Source organism: Pteropus vampyrus, unplaced genomic scaffold, assembly GCF_000151845.1.
Source record: "Pteropus vampyrus isolate Shadow unplaced genomic scaffold, Pvam_2.0 Scaffold81, whole genome shotgun sequence".
Classification (NCBI taxonomy): Eukaryota; Metazoa; Chordata; class Mammalia; order Chiroptera; family Pteropodidae; genus Pteropus; species Pteropus vampyrus.
The window spans coordinates 8,200,261-8,219,309 of record NW_011888862.1 but is presented as its reverse complement, the minus strand read 5'-3'; the positions used below and the strand labels follow the sequence as shown (position 1 = coordinate 8,219,309).

The window sequence follows — 19,049 nt, the reverse complement described above, 5'->3', positions numbered from 1 at the left end:
AAGGAAATAGTCTGACTTTAACGTGACCAAATGTGCCTAAAACCTAATATTGGCATCATATATGAATGATTTAGTAAGTATATTCCCAAGTCAGGATCAGGGTAGCATTTGTTAGTGCTTGCTTTATGTTCTATGGATTATGAGAAATTTGGGTTTTGTTCTGTGATGGGAAGACATTGAAGAATTTGAGATAGGAGCGCGTCCCGTCTGATTTCTATTTTTAGATTCTGGCTGCCATGAAGAGAAAGGATTGCACAGGGAAGATGGGAAAGCAAGAAAACCAGTTAGATGGCACTAGATGATGAGAGTTTGTACTGAGAGTAGCAGAGGAACTAGAAATAGACAGATTTGGGGTATATATTTCAGAGATGAAATGAGTAGAATTTGTTGATGGATTAAATATGAAGGGAAGAAAATTAGATAAGAAAGGAAAGCCAAAAAGGACTTAAGGTTCTTGGGATTGGTAAAGATGCCATTGCCTAAAATTGGGAAAATTAGCTTCCCGTTACACTTGAAATAAAATCCAGATCCAAACTTCTTAATAATCGATAAGGCCCTAGTTAATATGGCCCCAAACTACCTCCCCATCTCCTCTTTCTTCAGTGTTCACCACGTTCTAGCAGCAACCTAGGTCTTTCCTTTGTGTGTTGAATCCATTAAGCTGATTCCTATCTCAGTTCTTTTGCATCTGCTGCTCTTTCTGTTTGAGGGCTCTAGACCTTGAGTCAGCAAACTCTGTCTATAAAGGGTTAGGTAGTAAATATTTTACTGGCTTCGTGAGCCATATGGTCTCTGTAGCAACTATTCAAGTCAGCAGAGTAGCCATTGTAGGGTAAAAACAGCAGGAGCTCATATGTAAACAGAGACTGGCATGACCAAATTTGGCCCTGGCCTCGCCTGGCTGTAGTTTGCCTCTGGCCTCGCCTGGCTGTAGTTTGCCCCTGCCTGAGGTCTTGATGTGGTTTCCTCATTATTTAGGTTCTTCCTGGAGGACGGCTTGGCATATAAGTTAGGATCAAAAAACTTTAAAATGTTGCAAACTGTGCTTCTAGAAGTGTGATTTCACTTTTAGAAATTATGTCTAAATGATTGTTGGTATGCACAGAGGATGGAAACATCTCAGTGGTATAGAAGATCAAATACCCAACAGTAAGGGATTTGTATAGTAGAATCCTCTGCAGTTATTAATAATGCATTGAAAGTTATTTAATAATAGAGAACAAGGGTCAGCAAACTAAACCTGAAGCCTGCCGCCTGTTTTTGTAAATGAAGTTTTATTGGAACACTACCTCACTCATTCCTTTTCCCACTGCAGTGGCAGAGTTGACAGAGACCATATGGCCTACAAAGCCAAAAACATTTACTGTCTGGCCCTTTACAGAAAAAAAAAATGATAATATGTATAGTATGGTCCAAGTGTGTGCATGTGTACAGAAAAAGACTGGAAAGAAATGCACCAAGATAGTGATTTTTTTCTCTTTTGTTTTTCTCCCTTTTATTTCTCTTTATTGTTTTTCTATAATGGACGTGCATAATTTTTATGATAAAAATTACTTTTTAAATAAGGTAAATGATGAAACCATTAAGATACACAAATGAAGAAAAACTAGCTGAAAATTTTATAAGACAGATTAAAAGAAAGTCAAGAGTTAGAGGCAGGAAAAGTATACATAATATCTAGTTTCATATGCATAACCCCACAAGTAATGTCTATTTCAGATTTTGGCATATGATACAATTATTCAGGCAGCCATTATTTGAGTTGCTACTATGTGCTATTTGCTGCGAGGATACAAAGATAAGTATGGCGCCTGTTCTGAAGATTAATCTGGTAGGAGCAGTGGGATGTGCTTAAACAGTAATAAATGTCATAAACAGTGTATCTAAGGGCCTTAAGAGCTTTCATTCTGTTTAAGCGATATCTAAACACCCAAATAAAGCAATTGCTCAGTCGTGAGTTATAGCATGATTATAAGGGATTCCAGTCACGTGAGCTAGTCTTTTAACTTTGTTTATGGTACCTTTTGGTATGGAGAAGTTTTCGAATTTTATAATAAATTCTCTATCAATATTTTCCTTATGACTTCTGCGTTTTCCAAACAGGTAGCCAAATGTCCTTACATTTCTCTCAGATGTAAAGTGTTACATTCTTTTCTGACGCTCTGTTTATCTTTTATACAGCAGTACCACGCTGTTTTAATTAAGATATTATTTCATCTCAGGGAGACTTATTTCAAATTTTGATATCCAAAATATTGTTTCATTTTCTTAGTGCTAATATTAAAAAGCACAGTGCACAGCAAAATGTGACTTATTAACCTGAGCATCAATAGTCATTAAAGCCAGTTTAAACTAATCCTTTAAATTAAAAAAAGGTTATTTGGTCGCTCCCGTTCTTATGTGTTACTTAAATAAAATTGATGACTGCTCTATACAGAGACACTCCTATTTTGTTTTGTACATCTTAATCTATGGTACAGTAACCACGTTTGCTTCTTCGTGATAGTCTTAAGAGGTACTTCACATTCAGGCTGCAGTTTTGGTTAGGTGGTTGTCCTAGCCTTACTGCCCTTTTGCAACCTTGTAAGGAGCGTTAAGTAATTCCTTTTGGGAGAAGGGAGAGTTCTTGTTCTGATGGGAAACTTTCTAAGTGCTTTCCTTGCTAAAAAATTTAGGTATGCATTTGTAATGAAGAGAAGTGCACCATTTCCCAGGCAGAATTCTGAGTTTTGTTTTGGGTATTTATTTGGGTCCCAGTTGATTCTAATGTATTTGGTTACATAGGAGAATTTTTAAATTGAGCAATTTTTTTTTAATTCTCCAATTTCCATTAGGTCATTTATAGAACATTATAAAAATTTGATATAGCAGGAACATTTATAGAATATTGCCATAAAAATTTGATATAGCAGGAAGAGCCCTAGCCTTTCATACGGTACCTGTAGCACCTAATGAGCACTCTAATGTTTGCTCAATAATAAAGTGCTAACTGCGCTCCCAGTATAGATAGCTCCATCATCAAACATGCACCTACCTGACCGTAGTTCCTTCCTCTAGAAAGCCTGCTAATCATTCCTGGTGTTTGTAGAGGCTCTTCAGGTTTTGAAAATTTAGTGATTTTGTTAAATTCATATTGGCATTGTAGATTAACGTTTTGAGGTTTTTGTCGGTTCCACGTAGATTAAATGTATGTTAAGCACCACATTTTCCCACAGCTCTCAATGCTTCTGTCCTTTGGTTTTGTTTAAATGCCAGTGTATTGGTTATCATGTTCTGAATATTGGCATACTTTAAAAAATATTAAAATATTTTCCAAAGCAAAAATACCTTAGAAGAACTTCTAGAAGCTGTTAGAGAATGAAATGGATGGAGTAAGGGATTGTCTGGTAGCTTGACCCCTCCTTCTTCTTTGGGTTGGCTTCTTCAGTAAGTGTTCCTTTTGCTCACTAATATCCCAGGGATTGAACTTTTTTTTTAATTTAGATTTTTATCAACTAGAAATGAGAGTTTTAGCTATGGGCCTTGAAGTCTTTAACCTAGTTGATAATTGATGTTCATAACCAATGTGAATTTAAATATAATTTACTCTTAAGACAGGAAGAATTTGTCTTTACATTACAATTGGAAAGTTTCTTTCGCATGTGGTCATTTTCTTCCCATCGTTATGAAACTCTTTCTCATTGACAGGGAACACCCATGACATGTCTATATATAAACTTAAAATAGTCTTGAGACTGTATCCTTTTGAGTGTGTGTATAAATAAACACTACAAAGGGTAAAATTTGACATGTACATCAATGACTTATTATTTTAATAGTGCTGACTAGTTTCAGTTGCTTCTAAAGAATCATATAGTTAAGAAATACTGGCATTTCTCAGGATTCTGAAATAAAGTAATGTTCACTGTTTGTGAAAATTCACGGGATTGCTGGGAACCAGGAGTAAAGAACTTTTCAACAGGATTTTGCTATCAGCAAATCTGTTTTTGGCTTCCTGTTCTGGCCTCCCTACCTATCAGCTACATGAGTGCCCTCGCCATTTGTTCCTCCTTTCTTTTACCACAGGAAAATTGTCAGGCCTCTTTTTCTAGCATTTCAGGACCCGCCTGACAGGAAATTTTCTAATTGCCGGAACAGCTGGTAGGAGAAAACTTTGCAGGGGCTTGGCCTTCTCTCTCTAACTTAAGTTTTACGGTCAGAAATTCTTTTATCACCATCATGGTTTCGTAGCCATGTTTAAATTTTTGTCTTTTCGTGTTCGCTCTATACAGGTAAGCTTTGTTCACCTTCTTTAAAAACTAAAATGTTTTAGTTGGAGCTAAGTATAATTAATTAAACACTTATTTCATTTTATATGTTCTTTTAAGACGCTTTTCAAAATTCATAACCAATGTTTATAGAACTTTTAAAGGCTAATATTTCTGTTTTAAAAGTAAGCCATTTATGTGTATACATTTCAAGTCTGTATGTTTTGTAAACTTATTTTTACATTGGCTTTCTAGCACTAGAGTAATTTTTAGCTAGTGTTCGTAAACTTTTACAGAAAACGGATGACTGTAACTCTCAGTATTAAACCAGGCATGAACAAAATTGTGAATTTAGTAATACTTAGGAGATTACTGTAATATCAGCAATATTTTGATGAGTAGAAGAATGTATTTTAAATAGTCAAGGACTTAAAATTAGTCTTGTTGAATTGGTTCCTTTAAAAATCTGAAGTTTTTATTCAACTATTTAAGTAACTTTAAGCAAGTAATTTTATCTAACTTAGAATAGGCACAGTTTTCAAAGCATTACTTTGTTAAAATGTACTTAGTGAATGATAATTTGCACTATATTTAATCTTAAATCTTGCCAAAAATCAACTTGATATTTTGCTGTGCGGATTGTGCTATCCTGCTGCTCTTTAAAGAGAATTAAATTTGTTGATTGGGATTCTCACTTGGGAGCAAATTGTGCTCTTCACGGCAGTGACTGAGAACGTTAGTCTGGCGAACCAGCAATGCTGTTTTCTCAAGCATAGATACAAGAAGCTGGCTTACTCTCCTTAAGTATTTAGTTAAATGAAAAATGCTGAGCAAAATTTATCATCCATTAGTAAATCAAATAAATTGGATTTGGTTGAATTGTAATCTAGAATAAATTAAAGTATGGTTTTTCACCATGACTTCAATAACCTGCCTAATTATGCGTCACAGCCAAATAATTTTTGTATATCTTGATCATCTAAAAAAAATCTTTTTAAAATAAAAAACTGTATATTACAGAACTATAGGTATCTATGTAGAAGGTGATACTTTAATTTTGAATTACATTTAAGAGGTAAATAAAGTATACATTTTTCACTTGTATGGTCTTTTTATGTTAGGCCAAAAATGGTTACATATCCATGGTTAGAAAATGCTTATTTACTGGCTTTTACCAAGGAACATTTAAATGTTTTACTTCAAGCTTTAACAATATTTCGGACATTCAAAACAATTTAGAAAATACAAATGCCTTAAGAACACACTTCCTGACTCAAGGGAGGGGAGGAAAAAGGAAATTATGTATACAAGGCAGGGCTTAATGCCAAATGTTGAATCATTCTTTAAAATCAATTAATATCACCCAGTTTTCTTAATGTTAGCATGTTACAACATTAGATTTTCTGTAACTCAAATAGATAGCATTGATTTTAGTTCTGTTTCTTTAATCCTTTTTACATTTTAAAAACAAAATTCTATTTTTTAACTCTCAACTTGAAAAGAAAACATTAAGTTAATTTTTTTCCCATTAAAAGATGAACCTTAAAAACCACTTAGAAGGGAACCTACAGACCTTTTGTTGGTCCTGGGAAACAAATGAGGTGGCTTTTTGTGTGATTGAAGGAACACCAAAAGATCCACCTGTCCATGAATTTTCTTCTGCTATTTTTCTGTGCTGTCTAAAATGACACTTTACAGAATTCCTAAAATCATACATGTTTTAACTGAACTGATTTTGTTTTATCTATCAGGGGTCATAGCTCAACAGATATTTATCCTGTAATAACATTTTTTAAACCCTAGCTCAGTTCCTAGAGGGCAGATACTCTATTTTAGTATCTCTTAACACCTAACATAGTACCTGGCCCATAATATGAATTGCCTTCTAATGAAAAAGAATGGGCCTAAGATACTATGTCAAAGATCAGAAACATTTTTATTAGGACCAGGCAATCGGGAAGAAGCAAAAGCATGAGAGCCACCTGAGTTTTAGTCCATCTTGGACCTGTTCTCTTTCTCTCTTTTGCACGCACTCTGATCCAAACACTGGTCTCCCTGTGTGTTCCCACACTAGCCTTTGCACTGGCTTGTCCCTTTGCCTGGAACATTCTTCCCCCGGGTTACTGACTCCCTTGTTTCTTTCAGGGTCTTTGTTCAAATAGCACCTTTTCAATAAAGCCTGCCCTGATACTTTTATTCAAAATTGTAAGCCTTCCTTCTGTCCCTGCACTCCTGATCCCTGTTACCCAACTTAATATCTTTTTTTTCCATAGTATTTATCATGTTCTAACATGAATTAGTAGTGGTAGTAGTAGTATCTCCCTCAAACAGCAGAGATTTTCATCAGTTTCATTTAGTGTATATTTCAGGCACCTAGAAGAATGCTTGGCATGTATTAGGTGCTCAATAAATAAATGTTTAACTGGATGAATGAATGAATTCCAATACACAGCTTGAGGGTATTGAACACTCAGGCTTGAGGTGGCAAATATCTGAAAGTGATGGGAGTATAGATGAATGATATGTGGTCGTGATATAGATCAGCTGCCAGCCTCACAATTTTGCCTACAACTAGACCTTTACTTACCAAATAAACATAAATATATGTAATTTAGTATAATTTTTAAAAAACACAAAGTAAGTTCTTTGTGATAATGAATGGGCAGGTATCCATGTATCATTTAAAACACAGTTGTGCCAGAGAATATAAAAATGTGGGAGCCTTACAGAGTAATTACGATGGCTATAACTTATATCTGTGTTCCACTTCATTGACAGAATTCTTTTTCTCTAAAATTATAGTTGCTTCACCATGTATTTATAGGCAATAATACAATTTTACAAACTGTCAAACTGTAGTTCTGTGTTTTCATGTGACAGATTTATTTCAGTAACAGGTAATTTCATGACATAAGATATATTTGTCATAAGCAAATGTCAGTCTGTCCTTAGTTTATCAACGCCTTCGGAAATTTGATATTCCTCTCTGCAGCCATCTCATTGGATTCCAGATTTGAGCATCACATCGTTGCTTTCCTATCTGTTGTCCAAGTTTGCCCAAGCACTATTAGTACAACCTAGTTGAACCTCAAATTCACGTCTAAAATACTCATGGTCCCATAACTTGGAAAAATTAGTGACATTGAGCACAATCTGGGCATTAAGGGACCAAGATATTTTGCCTATTATGCTACTATGACTTTACATATACATAAAAGTAGATAGAAAATAGTTTGCTGATGTAATTAGTAAAAATCAAACTTAGAAGGAACAGAAAAATATTGGGGATAAAACAGTGGCAAATTTTTTGGAACTCGGGCCATGGGCATCAATCTAATTCTCTCTATCACCAAGAATATATTTATTTTATTCTCTGAGCCCCAATTTAGAAAAAGATTTTTAAATTCCAGTTTGTATCTTCAAAGAGATTTGGAATGATTGCATCCATTGGGAGATGGGGAGAAGGGTAAGGAGTGGAGGAAGGTGCTATTGGGAAAAAAATATTGAGAAAAGGAGCACTTGAAAATTTATTTAGAAATAAGATTTGCCAGAATTAAAAATTCAGTATGAGGGTGAGAAAATAAAGTCAAAGAAGTCTCAGAAAATAGAGGCAGGAAGAAAGAAAAAAATAGTGACATAAAGGATTCAATTCCACACATACAATATCCAACTAATAAAGGAGTTACGAAAAGTGAAACCCTGGAAAATGGACGGATACAAGGAAAGTATCAAAGAAATGTTAGAATTCCCCCAGAGGTAAAGAATTCAGGTCTTTGGATTATAAAGGTTCACCAAACATCTAGCATTATGAGAGAAAGAAGACCCATATTTATCTCACTAGCGTGGAATTTCAGAAGTACAAGGATAGAAAAAATTCTTCTTAACACTTTCAGAAAGAAAAACCAGGTCACCTATCAAAAAGTGTGTATCAGGCTAACATCACCCATCTCATCAGCAGCCCTGGCTGGACCAATGTTAGCGTTCCAAGGCAAGATTGTTTTTATTCTACCTAGCATTTGGTACCAAGCCAAACTATACAAATGTGAAGACAAAATAAAGACATTTTCAGATGTGCAAGGTTCAGAAAGTTTCCTTCTACATCACCTTTCTTAGGAAGTTACAATGTAGTAATCTAAGAAAGACAAAAACATGAGAAAATGAAAATAGTAGGTTCAACTAGGAAAGAAATATCCCAAGATAATAGCTGTGCAGCAAAGGCTAGAGAACAACCCGTCCCAATGGGAGGGCAAGAGAGGGTTCTCAGAAGAATGGAAGGTATGGTTAAGGACTAAGAAAAAATTAAGAATAATGATTAAATTAACCTTACCATAAGAATGATGGGGGGCGGGGAACTGTTAGAAACAGTAAAAATAGAAAACTATAAGAGATTCATGGTCCAAATAGAAATCAAAGTTAAAATGTATCATTAATTTAAGCATTTCATGAAGTAGTATTTTTTTCAAGTCCCCTTGGATTGTCCTGGAAATCACTGTTATAAGCCCATATAAAAGGAAATTTAATATATTTCCTAGCCTTCATTTGACCAATATGTTGTCATAAAAATGTGGCTGCTGTTGTATAGGCTTTCAGCTTTTCAGCATGAAGGATTTGGTTGTGGTTATAGGAGAGGATGTTAATTTTCTTAATATTAATAAAAATGTAAAAGTTCAGCTAGCAGCAGTTAGGGGGAGGTTTGAAAGAAAGAATGTCTGGGCACTATTAGCCCCCTTTTATGAAGTGGCGAGTTAGGCTTCTATCCGAAACTGATAGAAAAGACAAGAGGTTTATGTTAAAGTAATACGATTATCAGATAGTGGAGAGGAAGATGAAGGAAGGGGCATAATATAAGTGAGTCCCTTGACTTTCTTATTTTTGTCTTAAAATTAAGGAAATAATCAAAGTGCAGAAAACTAATTTTTTAAAAAAGCCTAGGTATAAGGGTGAGATTTGCTTTTCATCATAAGTGGTTCTGTCACTGATTTGTTGCCCATGTGCATGTTTGTATTAATTTGGTTTTAAAACCAAAAAAAAAAAAAAATTAGAGAACGGGAGGTAATCCAAGTTAACAGGCTATGTGTAGTAAGAGAATGTTGGGAGATAACACCAGATAAGTGGTTGAGGCCATATTGCAGAGGACCTCAAATGCCAAGGTGAAGCAGTACATTTAATTTGGGAAAACTTGGAAGAGTTTTTAAGCAGTCTGTTCGTATGACTGGAACTGTCTACTTTCAGAAAATGAATTTGTCAAGAGGAATAATTGGACTGGCAGTGGCAGAAATAGATATTATGAGTAACCAAGCTAGTTTCAGTTTTCTACAGGAAAGGTAATGAAGGATGGTACTTTGATGATGCTATTGGAGATAGAAAAAAAAAAAGAATGAAAGGTATTCCCAGTACCACATGATTGATACATAGTAGGTGTTTTAGAATATGTTTAGTGAATGAGGGAATCAGAGGGATTTTAGTAACTTGTTTAACATGAGAGGAAAGGAAGAGTAGACATTAAAGATGAAATCTTTCTTGTATAGTAACTGCTATTTATTTTGAGATTCATGGCCTGATGGCAGTTCACACTATGGCAATAAGGTTTAATCCTGTATGCTTGCTGCAAAATGCAAAACATATAATTCAGTAATCCTTTCCTGCCTGTGTCACATCTTTATTTGTGACAGACAATTGTAGTAGATATTTCCTATAAAACATAAGATGACAAAATATAGCCTAATAAGTCACATCCCACTTACCCAAGAAAAAAAGTGGTAAAGCATATAGAATGTTACAGAGTATAGTTTTTCACAGCCTCATTTAAGGGCACAAATGACCATTAGATTTCAGTTAGGTTCTTGAACAGATAGTTTTTTCCATAGGAGGCTAACTGGCACATGCTGGAATCCAACCCATGAACTTGGCCTCATGAGTTCAAGTCTGTAACAGACTAATCTTCAGAGTGAGACATGATAACACTTTGGAGTATAGAAAAGAAAGAGGAGAACTTCTTTATAGTTTCATTTCCATTTATAATGTATGTATAATTTAGTAATACAAAAAGTACATGCATATAATTTTTAGGCCAATAAGTATATAAATATTGAGTATATGCTAAATTTTTTTTACTGATAAGGATGTGCTACCAAAAGTTCATAGACCACTTCTCTAATCAGTTTAGCTAACTGACCCAAAAGATACAGACCAGTTACAAATACCAAGGAAATAAGTTTGTATGCTCCTGTCATTGATTTCAAATGGAGAACCACCAAGAGCCTCTGACAGTCTCAGTGTAGTGTAATGCCAAGACCTTTGTTTTAGAAGTCGTTAGAGGTCGGAAAACCTGGAATTGAGCCCTAAATCTGCCAGTTACTGGCTTGTGATCTTAATCTCTTTAAACTTCAGACTGTAGAGTATTCAAACCTTTTTAAAAGATCTGTCAAATTTCTAGTGGTGAATGGAAGAGTCCATAGAGAATTCTGAAATGTTTTTGCTTGCCCCGGGGTGTACCCCGCTGCGTTATTGTCAGCCCCCTCTAACACTGATATGTAGTCAAAGACTTGTTGTGAAGCATAAATATAAAAATGAAAAAGCACCTAACCCAGGCTTGATACATGGTAGGTGCTTAATATTTGCTAGATTTTAATCTAGATATTAATTAATTACACATATATACGTTCCTTGAAAGTTTTTTTTTTTTTTTAAAGAATTTGATGATTGCTGGATCATATGGTAGATCAAATAAACAGAGACCCATGGACGTGGACAATAAACTAGTGGTTACCTGAGGGTAGTGGAGGAGGGGGGAAGGAGGGAGGTAGATGGAGTAAAAGGGGTCAAATATGTGGTGACAGAAAGAAATCTAACTATGGGAGGGGTACACACAATGCAATTAATTAAAAAAAAAAAGAATTTGGTGATTTGCTTCCTGTCTTTCCTAATATAGTTACAAACAAGTATCACTCTCAAGCCCTTACATACATTGGTCTCCTTTGGAGAGAAGGGGCTCCTGGGAAGGCAATAGAGCTGAGTCAGCTAATGGTTGATTCTCCCTTAATGCCCACTGTAGAGGATTGTTGTGAGACTAAAAGGAGATAGATAATGCATGTGAAATTACAAAATAAAAGACTAAACCATATTAAGGGGGTTGTTTTACTTTCAAAGTTCTGGGAGAGAGTCCAAAATGATTAAGCTGCCTAAGCAGTAGTAGGACAATCTACAAATGACATCTTCTGTCTTACAGAGTAAAATGGTGGGCTTGGGTTCCCTTTTTGTCCTCTTACAAGAGCTTTTTTTTCCTTTTACTACCCATTTACAAAAGCTACAACATTAGGATACCCTGCTATATCTTTTTGAGAAATCTTTGTAATTCCCTATATTGCCAGCATTCTGTGAGTGTCTCAGAAAATGTTAATTGAGCTCAAATTTTTATATGGAATATCATAGTAATAAAAATAATTGTTTATGTATAAGACATTTAGATTCTGCTAATAGTACTTATGCACTAGAAAAAATAATATGGTAGGCAAAAAGAAGAAAAGATAGTCTGACAGGTTTATGTTTCTGGTATTGTTCGATTTTGTTTTACTGTAGTTTTTGGCTGTAACATACAGTATGTGTCTTGATTAAATAATGTGTATCTAATTTGGTGATCTCAGAGTGAAGAAGTAATTGAAATTCTATGTAAACTGACATTCATTTTCAACCTTTCTCTTCTGATAGCTTCCCTCGGATATACTGAAGCCTCCATTGTCTTTAAAAATCCTTCTTTTAACCCCGAGACCTTCCACTGTCCGATTATGCTGAATAGTCATTTTTTTCTGTCTAATCTTCCATCCAAATGTTGTCTTTTTTGATTTAATGTTTGAAGTTATTTTGTTTTGCAGTTTTAGAATTATTCCTTTTCCTCCCTCTGAGGTCTCAGGTAGTCCTAGAAATAGATCATAACTTAGATATTTAAAACAGAATAAATTTCAGTATACTAACTCAGATGGCCTTGCTAGGGGTAGAAATCTCCACTTTTATCCTGGGTTATTTTTCAACTCCTTTCACCAATAAACAGGGTTTTTGTGTGTATAGCATTAGGTCTACTTAATAACAACCACATGTCAGAGCACAGCAGATTACTCTGATCTGTTTTCAGACTTCTTTACACTCTCTACCCTCACCCCATAAAAACTATTCTAATTATCTCCCATAAGAAGACTTGGAAATACTCAGTGCTAATGTTATGTAGAGATTAAATTGGCCTGTGTGGTAGGCTGGTATTATTCTGTCTCTGACATTTAACTTGAAAGTATGTTTGCTTGGCATGTATTTTCTGTTTGCTTGGTGGGTTAGTAAAAGGTGATTTGTGTATGTTAATCTGAGGATTTCTGATATGATACACTAAATTTATATTGCTTGATTAAAAGCTGGAGAAAGTGGCTCTAATTCTGTTTTCTCCCCTTATATTTGCATCAACAGGAAGAAGGCAGTATCAAAGAAATTGCAATCACACATCATGTAAAGGAAGGACATGAAAAGGCAGATCCTTCCCAGTTTGAACTTTTAAAAGTATTAGGGCAGGGATCATTTGGAAAGGTAAGTTGTGAGTATGTGCGTTTTGAAAAGTCTTTTTTTGGAATTCGGGTATACTTCAGAAAGGGAACAGAAATATTTTATGAAATACTACCAATTTCCTTACAAGCTGTATTTTCTGTTTTTACATTTTTCACCATCAGTAAGTATGGAAAAGTTAATAAAATCATTCAAACGTACATTGAAAGCTTTTATAAATTGACAGTATTCACTTCATATTTATTTTATCTTCAAGACTACAGGACCTCTCTAATTGCACTTCTTGAATGGTGAAAAGTCACAAAATATTCCTTTGATACACTGGCCTCTTTTCGAGAATTCGTGTAGAATTAGAAGGTGCTATACATTATAACAGTGCATCTCAATCTTTCCTCCAGAGCATCCCTAATACCAGCAGAAAGCGAATGGGTTCTTCCAAGGAACTAGGGTCGGGGGTTATCACTACAAGTATGAAATTCGGGGGACTTATAGCTTACCTTTAAAATGAATGCAAAGGTTGCATTCTATCAATGATATCTGTGTTTGTTTTAATATCAAAAAATATTTTCCAAACACCAACTAAAAATTGCTCTAGCAGATGTAACATCTTTATCATTTTCTTCGAGTATTCCTTGTTCCCCTGCTGCACACCTCAGGAGCACTTCCTGTACTCCATTTTGAAAAGTACACCATTAGAATTACTACTACTTGGTCTATCTAGTCTGTTTCTCAGCAAGAGGAAAATTCTGAGATTGCATTCAACTTTCACATTGCAATGTTTCCTTACCATCTCTCTGTAAGGAAATGTTCAAAGATATCGTGCTTTGCAAGCTCCAAAACAATACCAGTTTAATCTCTCTTGTGTATTTTAATGTGACTAGTTAGCAATTCTTGGCTAACATAGGTAATTTGTTAGAACTGTTAACTTCTTTCAAACCCAGAGTGGTGTTTTTAATCCAGATATAGATTAAGTAGCCAGTAGAACATGATAGTTGCAAGTTTGGGCTCTAGGTCAGCCAGACTTGGATTCATTTTTTTTCTTCTACTTGTTATATGTGCTTGAGCAAGTTATATAACCTCATAGAGCCCCGTTTTTCTCTTCTAGCTGGTCATTAAGTATTGAAGTTCCTCAAGGTTCCATTTTAGGCTGCCTTCTCCTCACTCTATGCTCCTTATTAATTAATTATTTTCTCTATTCCCACTATCTTAATTACAACCCATATATGGCCAACGTAACAGATTTATATCCCCAATCTAGATCATGCCCCCAAGTTCCGAACTCTGTGTACATGCAGCTGGTTATTCTTTTCTCTTCACATTGCAAAGGCAGTTTAAACTCAACATGTCTAAAACCAAACTCATGATTTTTCCCCTAACCCCCACCAAACCTGTTCTATTTCATATTTCTCTGTCACTATGAATAGTTAAATAAGCCAGAAACCTGGGAGGCATTCGTGACATATCCTTCTAGTCCTCCCCTTCCCCCCTTCACAGCCCCCACCACCAGTCTGACCTGTCAGCAAGTCCTGTGGATTTAGTAAAGATATCTCAAATTGTGCCTGTCCTCTCCTCCACTGCCACTCCTCCATCCAGTGTGTGCCACCACCATTTCTCCCTGGCCTATTGAAGGAGGCTCCTTACTGCTGCTTCCTAAATTTATTCTTACCTGAAGCCATTTTTTACATGACAGCTAACTTGAGCTAACCTTATGCTCCACCCCCTTGACCCTTTAGTAGACTCTCTTTGCTTTTAGGATAAAGACAATTCTTAAGATGGCTGAGGAGCCCCTAGGTAGGGCCCCTGGCTATCTCAGCATCACTTTATATACTTTTCAGCGTCTATGTTCTGGTCACATTGGTTTTCCTTTTAGGAAGTCCTTTAGCACCAGGCTCCATCCCACTAGAAAGCCTTTGCACATGCTGTTCTTTTTGCCTGAAACATTGCACCCCACCACCACGCCTTCCTTATCTGGTTAGCTCTTCTCATATTATGATCTCAAAGAAGTCATCCCTACCATCCCAACTAGGTCATATTCCTCTGTTTTACTCTCTCAGAATATTATATACCTCATCTTCACAAAACTCACCACAATTGCAGTTTTTTTCATTTCTATAATTATTTGTTTATTGGCTGTCTCCCCCATTAGACTGAATGTTCCATGAGTGCAGGGGCCATGCCTTGTACTATGTCTCAGCATTGAACTGGTAGCACAATACCTAGCATGTAATTCTGGAAAGAATTAATGAGTAAATAATAGTCCTGGCCTCATAGGGTAGTAGTGAGCATTAAATGATATAAGGCCAAGCACATAGCGTCTGTGAAATTGTATTATCATGCAATGTATATGGATAAGCCCAAATAGATGGGTTTATTTCTATACAACAGATTTTCAGTGAACACAGCATTTAAGTTTCCAGGAGTTAGCGTGCTTCTCCTTTTATTTTTTTTAAATACCTTACTATAAATAGCAAACATTAAAAATAGGGCGTCTCCTTTCTTACTCATCCTAAAAAGCTACTCCAAGCCAAGGAAACAGGGATGACCTGTCAGAGCCTAGAATAGCTTCATGGGGGAGTTCGAAAGGTCAGAAATTTTCTGGTCGGGGAAGATCCGATGGCATCTGGGACTGCTGCTACTCCTGCTGTGCTTGACTTGTAACCAAAGGGACCGCATTAAGAGCGCCCTGAGCAGGGGCACGAAACTGGATAGCTGGCCGGTTCTTTGTCTCAATACTTCCATTGTGACTCTAGACAAATTGTTTAATATCTCTAAGCCCTAGCTTGGGCAGCTATAAAATAGGCATTATTTAGTAGGCTTGTCTCCCAAAATTATCATGATGATTAAAATATTAAAAATGCTTGTGAAGGTCCTTTGCAAAGTAAAAAGTGCTGACGAGTGTTAAGACTGTGCTTTCAAAGAAGGGTAAAGAAAGTTTGGAAACCACAAGAATTTTTCTTGTAGACTGGCACAAAGAAACTTGATTAGGGAATCTTAAGAATGAATAAATATCAGATAAATCCTAATTACCTTCACCTAATTAGAATTTATCTGTTCGAAAATATTAATAATCTCTGATAACTTTCAACATTTGAACATCATTCCCTGTTTGGGACCACCCTGATTAAGAATGCTTTTCTCTTCCTAGGTTGGCTCACTGCTAACTGACTGAAAAGAACTGAAGGGTGGGGCATGGTGAAGGGGGTGAGGGGCATGATTTGGGGAGAGGAACACACCCTGCATCAGAGTTTCTGTGCTAGTGGTGGTGCGCTTCACTTGATTTGCGGTCATTGCCCATTGCCTTTGGCACAATTTCTCAAAGTGAGGAACTCTGCCGTGCACTAGAATCTGTTGAACAAATCACGTTTATTTTGTGCTAATAGCCTGACATGCTAATGCGGGTAATGGAGAACTGACCCTAAAGTTAATTCTTGATTGTAATTGCTTCTCTTCCCATCTGTGGCACCTCTCAGTAGAGAAAAAGAGTTGAAATTCAGGTCCATTTAGCAGGTCTGTTTAAAGGTTTGATGGAAAAGATTATGAAACTAATGGTCAAAATAAGTAGAAAAGATTTATTGATAGTTTTGTATTAGCCGTGTTATAGCAGGACCATGAATTGTTTAGAGCAGGCTTTATTCATTTTGTATAAATCCCACATTATATATCAAAAGGAGGTGAAAATATTTTTTAAATGAAAATGCTCAATAACATACCTGGGAATTATTTCTTCATATTTAGGCATATGTGATTATTTGATTTTTAAAAGGTGGGGAGTCAAAGTTCTTAAGTTACATTAAATATTTGTGAATAAGTTTCTTTAGTTTTTTGTTTTGTTTTTTTTTTAATACCTGCAGCACCTGGTATTCCTAGGTGGTCTCCCATCCAAGTACTAACCAGGCCTGACGCTGCTTAGCTTCCGAGATCAGACACGATCGGGCATGTTCAGGGTAGCATGGCTGTAGACTCTTTAGTGTTTTTAATTGGTTTTCCCAGCAGTGATAAATTTATGTAGTTTTTTGTATAGAGGAAAGACCATTCATCAGTGAATAGTTATATCAACAGAAAATTATAATCAAAGGGAGCTCCTGTATAACAATTTTTATGGAATCAGAAAAGGTTTTGTTTTGTTAAAGAACAGAGTTCACAGCTGAAACTTATTGGATTTCGTTAACCAATGTCACCATAAAAATAAGTAAATAAATAAATAAATAAATGTTTTTGAAAAGGCATAGTTATCACCACCTGTGTTATACTTTAAACATGTTAGACTTTAATTACTACATAGTTTAAAGATTTTTGTTTCTGTCTTATGTTACATGCTCTTTGGAAACTGGCAGACAACAAAAAAGAAGAAAGAAATGTATTCACTTATATTGACATCCCAAGTTATAACCACTGTTTACAACTCATTGTATTTATAATTGATACATTTTAAGGAAAATAGTTGATCTATAATATATCAGAATCTAATAATAAACTATATTATAGCAGGGGTCTTATTTTAATAATGGTATGGTTTGTGACACTTCATAAAACTTATTTTCTTTTATTTAAATGCAGGTTTTCTTAGTCAAAAAAATCTCAGGCTCTGATGCTAGACAGCTTTATGCCATGAAAGTGTTGAAGAAGGCCACACTGAAAGGTAAATGCTGCTGCTAATATTTGTAATGTTCATGTAATATAAACAAACTGAAAGGTCTCAATAGACCTCATGTGATTCCTAGGCTACTGACATTCTGAATCTGTTCCTGTTACAGTGTTTAAATTTAGACTTTCTTTTAGTGAATTTTTCCTATTGGACTAGGAATCATGTGAATCAACTGAAGTTACCATGTTATAAAAAAAAAAAAAGTATAAATTCATCTTGGGCTTTAGGCATGTAGAAGTTTAGAAGATTAAAGCTAGGTTGCATTCATCTTCAAATTATATAGTTTTCTTACTGTTTTACTGGATGCAAAATAGATTTTGTTCTAAGGACTTTATTACTTTGACTTCTGGTCTCCAAATAAGTTTTTATTCCAAGCCTCTGATTTTGAAAAACCTAATGTAAGATTTGGCTCTTATAGATAAACAGTCATTTAAAAGAAATTGTATATAGATTTTAAAACACTTAAATCTTCCTTTTATTTGATAGTATCAGTTATTTTACCACATAACCTCTAGTGGTTTACGTATGGATTCCTAACATCATTTTTTTCCTCTTCAATTCACCTACAATTTCTAAAATTTCTAAAATATTCTGGAAGGAACATTGGTAATGATCATTTATTATTTCTGGTATTATTCTTCCCAATTAGTCACCCACTCTGGATATTATCATCATTCCGAGAAATTTTACCCTGCTCTATAAATCGTCCTTTGCTTCCTTTCTGTTGCTACCTTCCTTAAATGTACTTTGTTTCTTTCCTACCTAGTCTCTTCCTCCTGGCCTAGTACTTCACTTGATTCTTGCTAGGACCGGGGAATTAAATTATATCCTCAGTACCCTACTTCATATCACTACTTTTATAACTTTATACTCATGAATCCCATTAGTTATAAAACTTCATAGATGGAATTTATATGAGAGTTCATTTGCAAAATCAATACAAATAGTTTGTTTTCATGTATTTAACATGACTTGCGTTGTGCATAATATATGTAAAGGAAACTGCAAAACTCTGAGAAACCTAAAAAATACTAGGAAAGGAAATAAATTCCCAGTTCCTTTTAGAGAAAGCTAACTGTTGTTAAAGAATCTCAATATTCCTCTAGTCATCCATTTAGCTCCGTATCCTCAAGATTCCAGTTGCATTTTTCTTGAAATATTCAAAATTTCATTTGAAAAGCATATACCTCAAAGAGTATTCTAAACAAAAGAAGAATGAGAAAGGAATAGCTCTGTCAGGTTTAAAGCTTATTTAAAGCAGTAATAAAGCAGGAATAATACAGTCATACAAATCAGTGGAACAAAACAGTACAAAAGTATTACATATTAAATTTTAATGTATCTGTTGCAAAGATATTAGTATTTCTCGTGCTGTATGACCAAGCAGGTATACAAACAATGGGAACTTAAATAATGATTTCATAAATTTTGTCCGAAGTACTCCTGAGCAATTGGGGAAAATTAGAGTCTCCTCTTAAACCCTATACCGTGATAAACGATAATCTAACTGAATTTTATAACTTAACACATCTAGAAAACTTCTGAAGCGATATTGGGCAAATTACAAACAAATTGACAGTACAAAAAAACTTAGTCTTTCATACAATGAAAAA

At 35.1% G+C, this 19,049-nt stretch overlaps 1 protein-coding gene and 1 pseudogene across 6 annotated transcripts in view; one reads left to right on the top strand and one right to left on the bottom strand.

Annotated features, from left to right (window-relative positions):
* Nucleotides 1-19,049, top strand: part of RPS6KA3 (ribosomal protein S6 kinase A3) — a 98,696-nt gene that overhangs the window by 38,483 nt on the left and 41,164 nt on the right. For all 6 annotated transcript variants that reach the window (XM_023532341.1, XM_011363034.2, XM_011363032.2 and 3 more), the window contains 2 exons: nucleotides 12,699-12,815; nucleotides 17,349-17,430. In XM_023532341.1, coding sequence (XP_023388109.1) covers nucleotides 12,699-12,815; nucleotides 17,349-17,430 — 199 coding nt within the window. The remainder of the gene's footprint in view (nucleotides 1-12,698; nucleotides 12,816-17,348; nucleotides 17,431-19,049) is intronic.
* LOC111741681 lies at nucleotides 16,634-16,752 on the bottom strand (annotated as a pseudogene).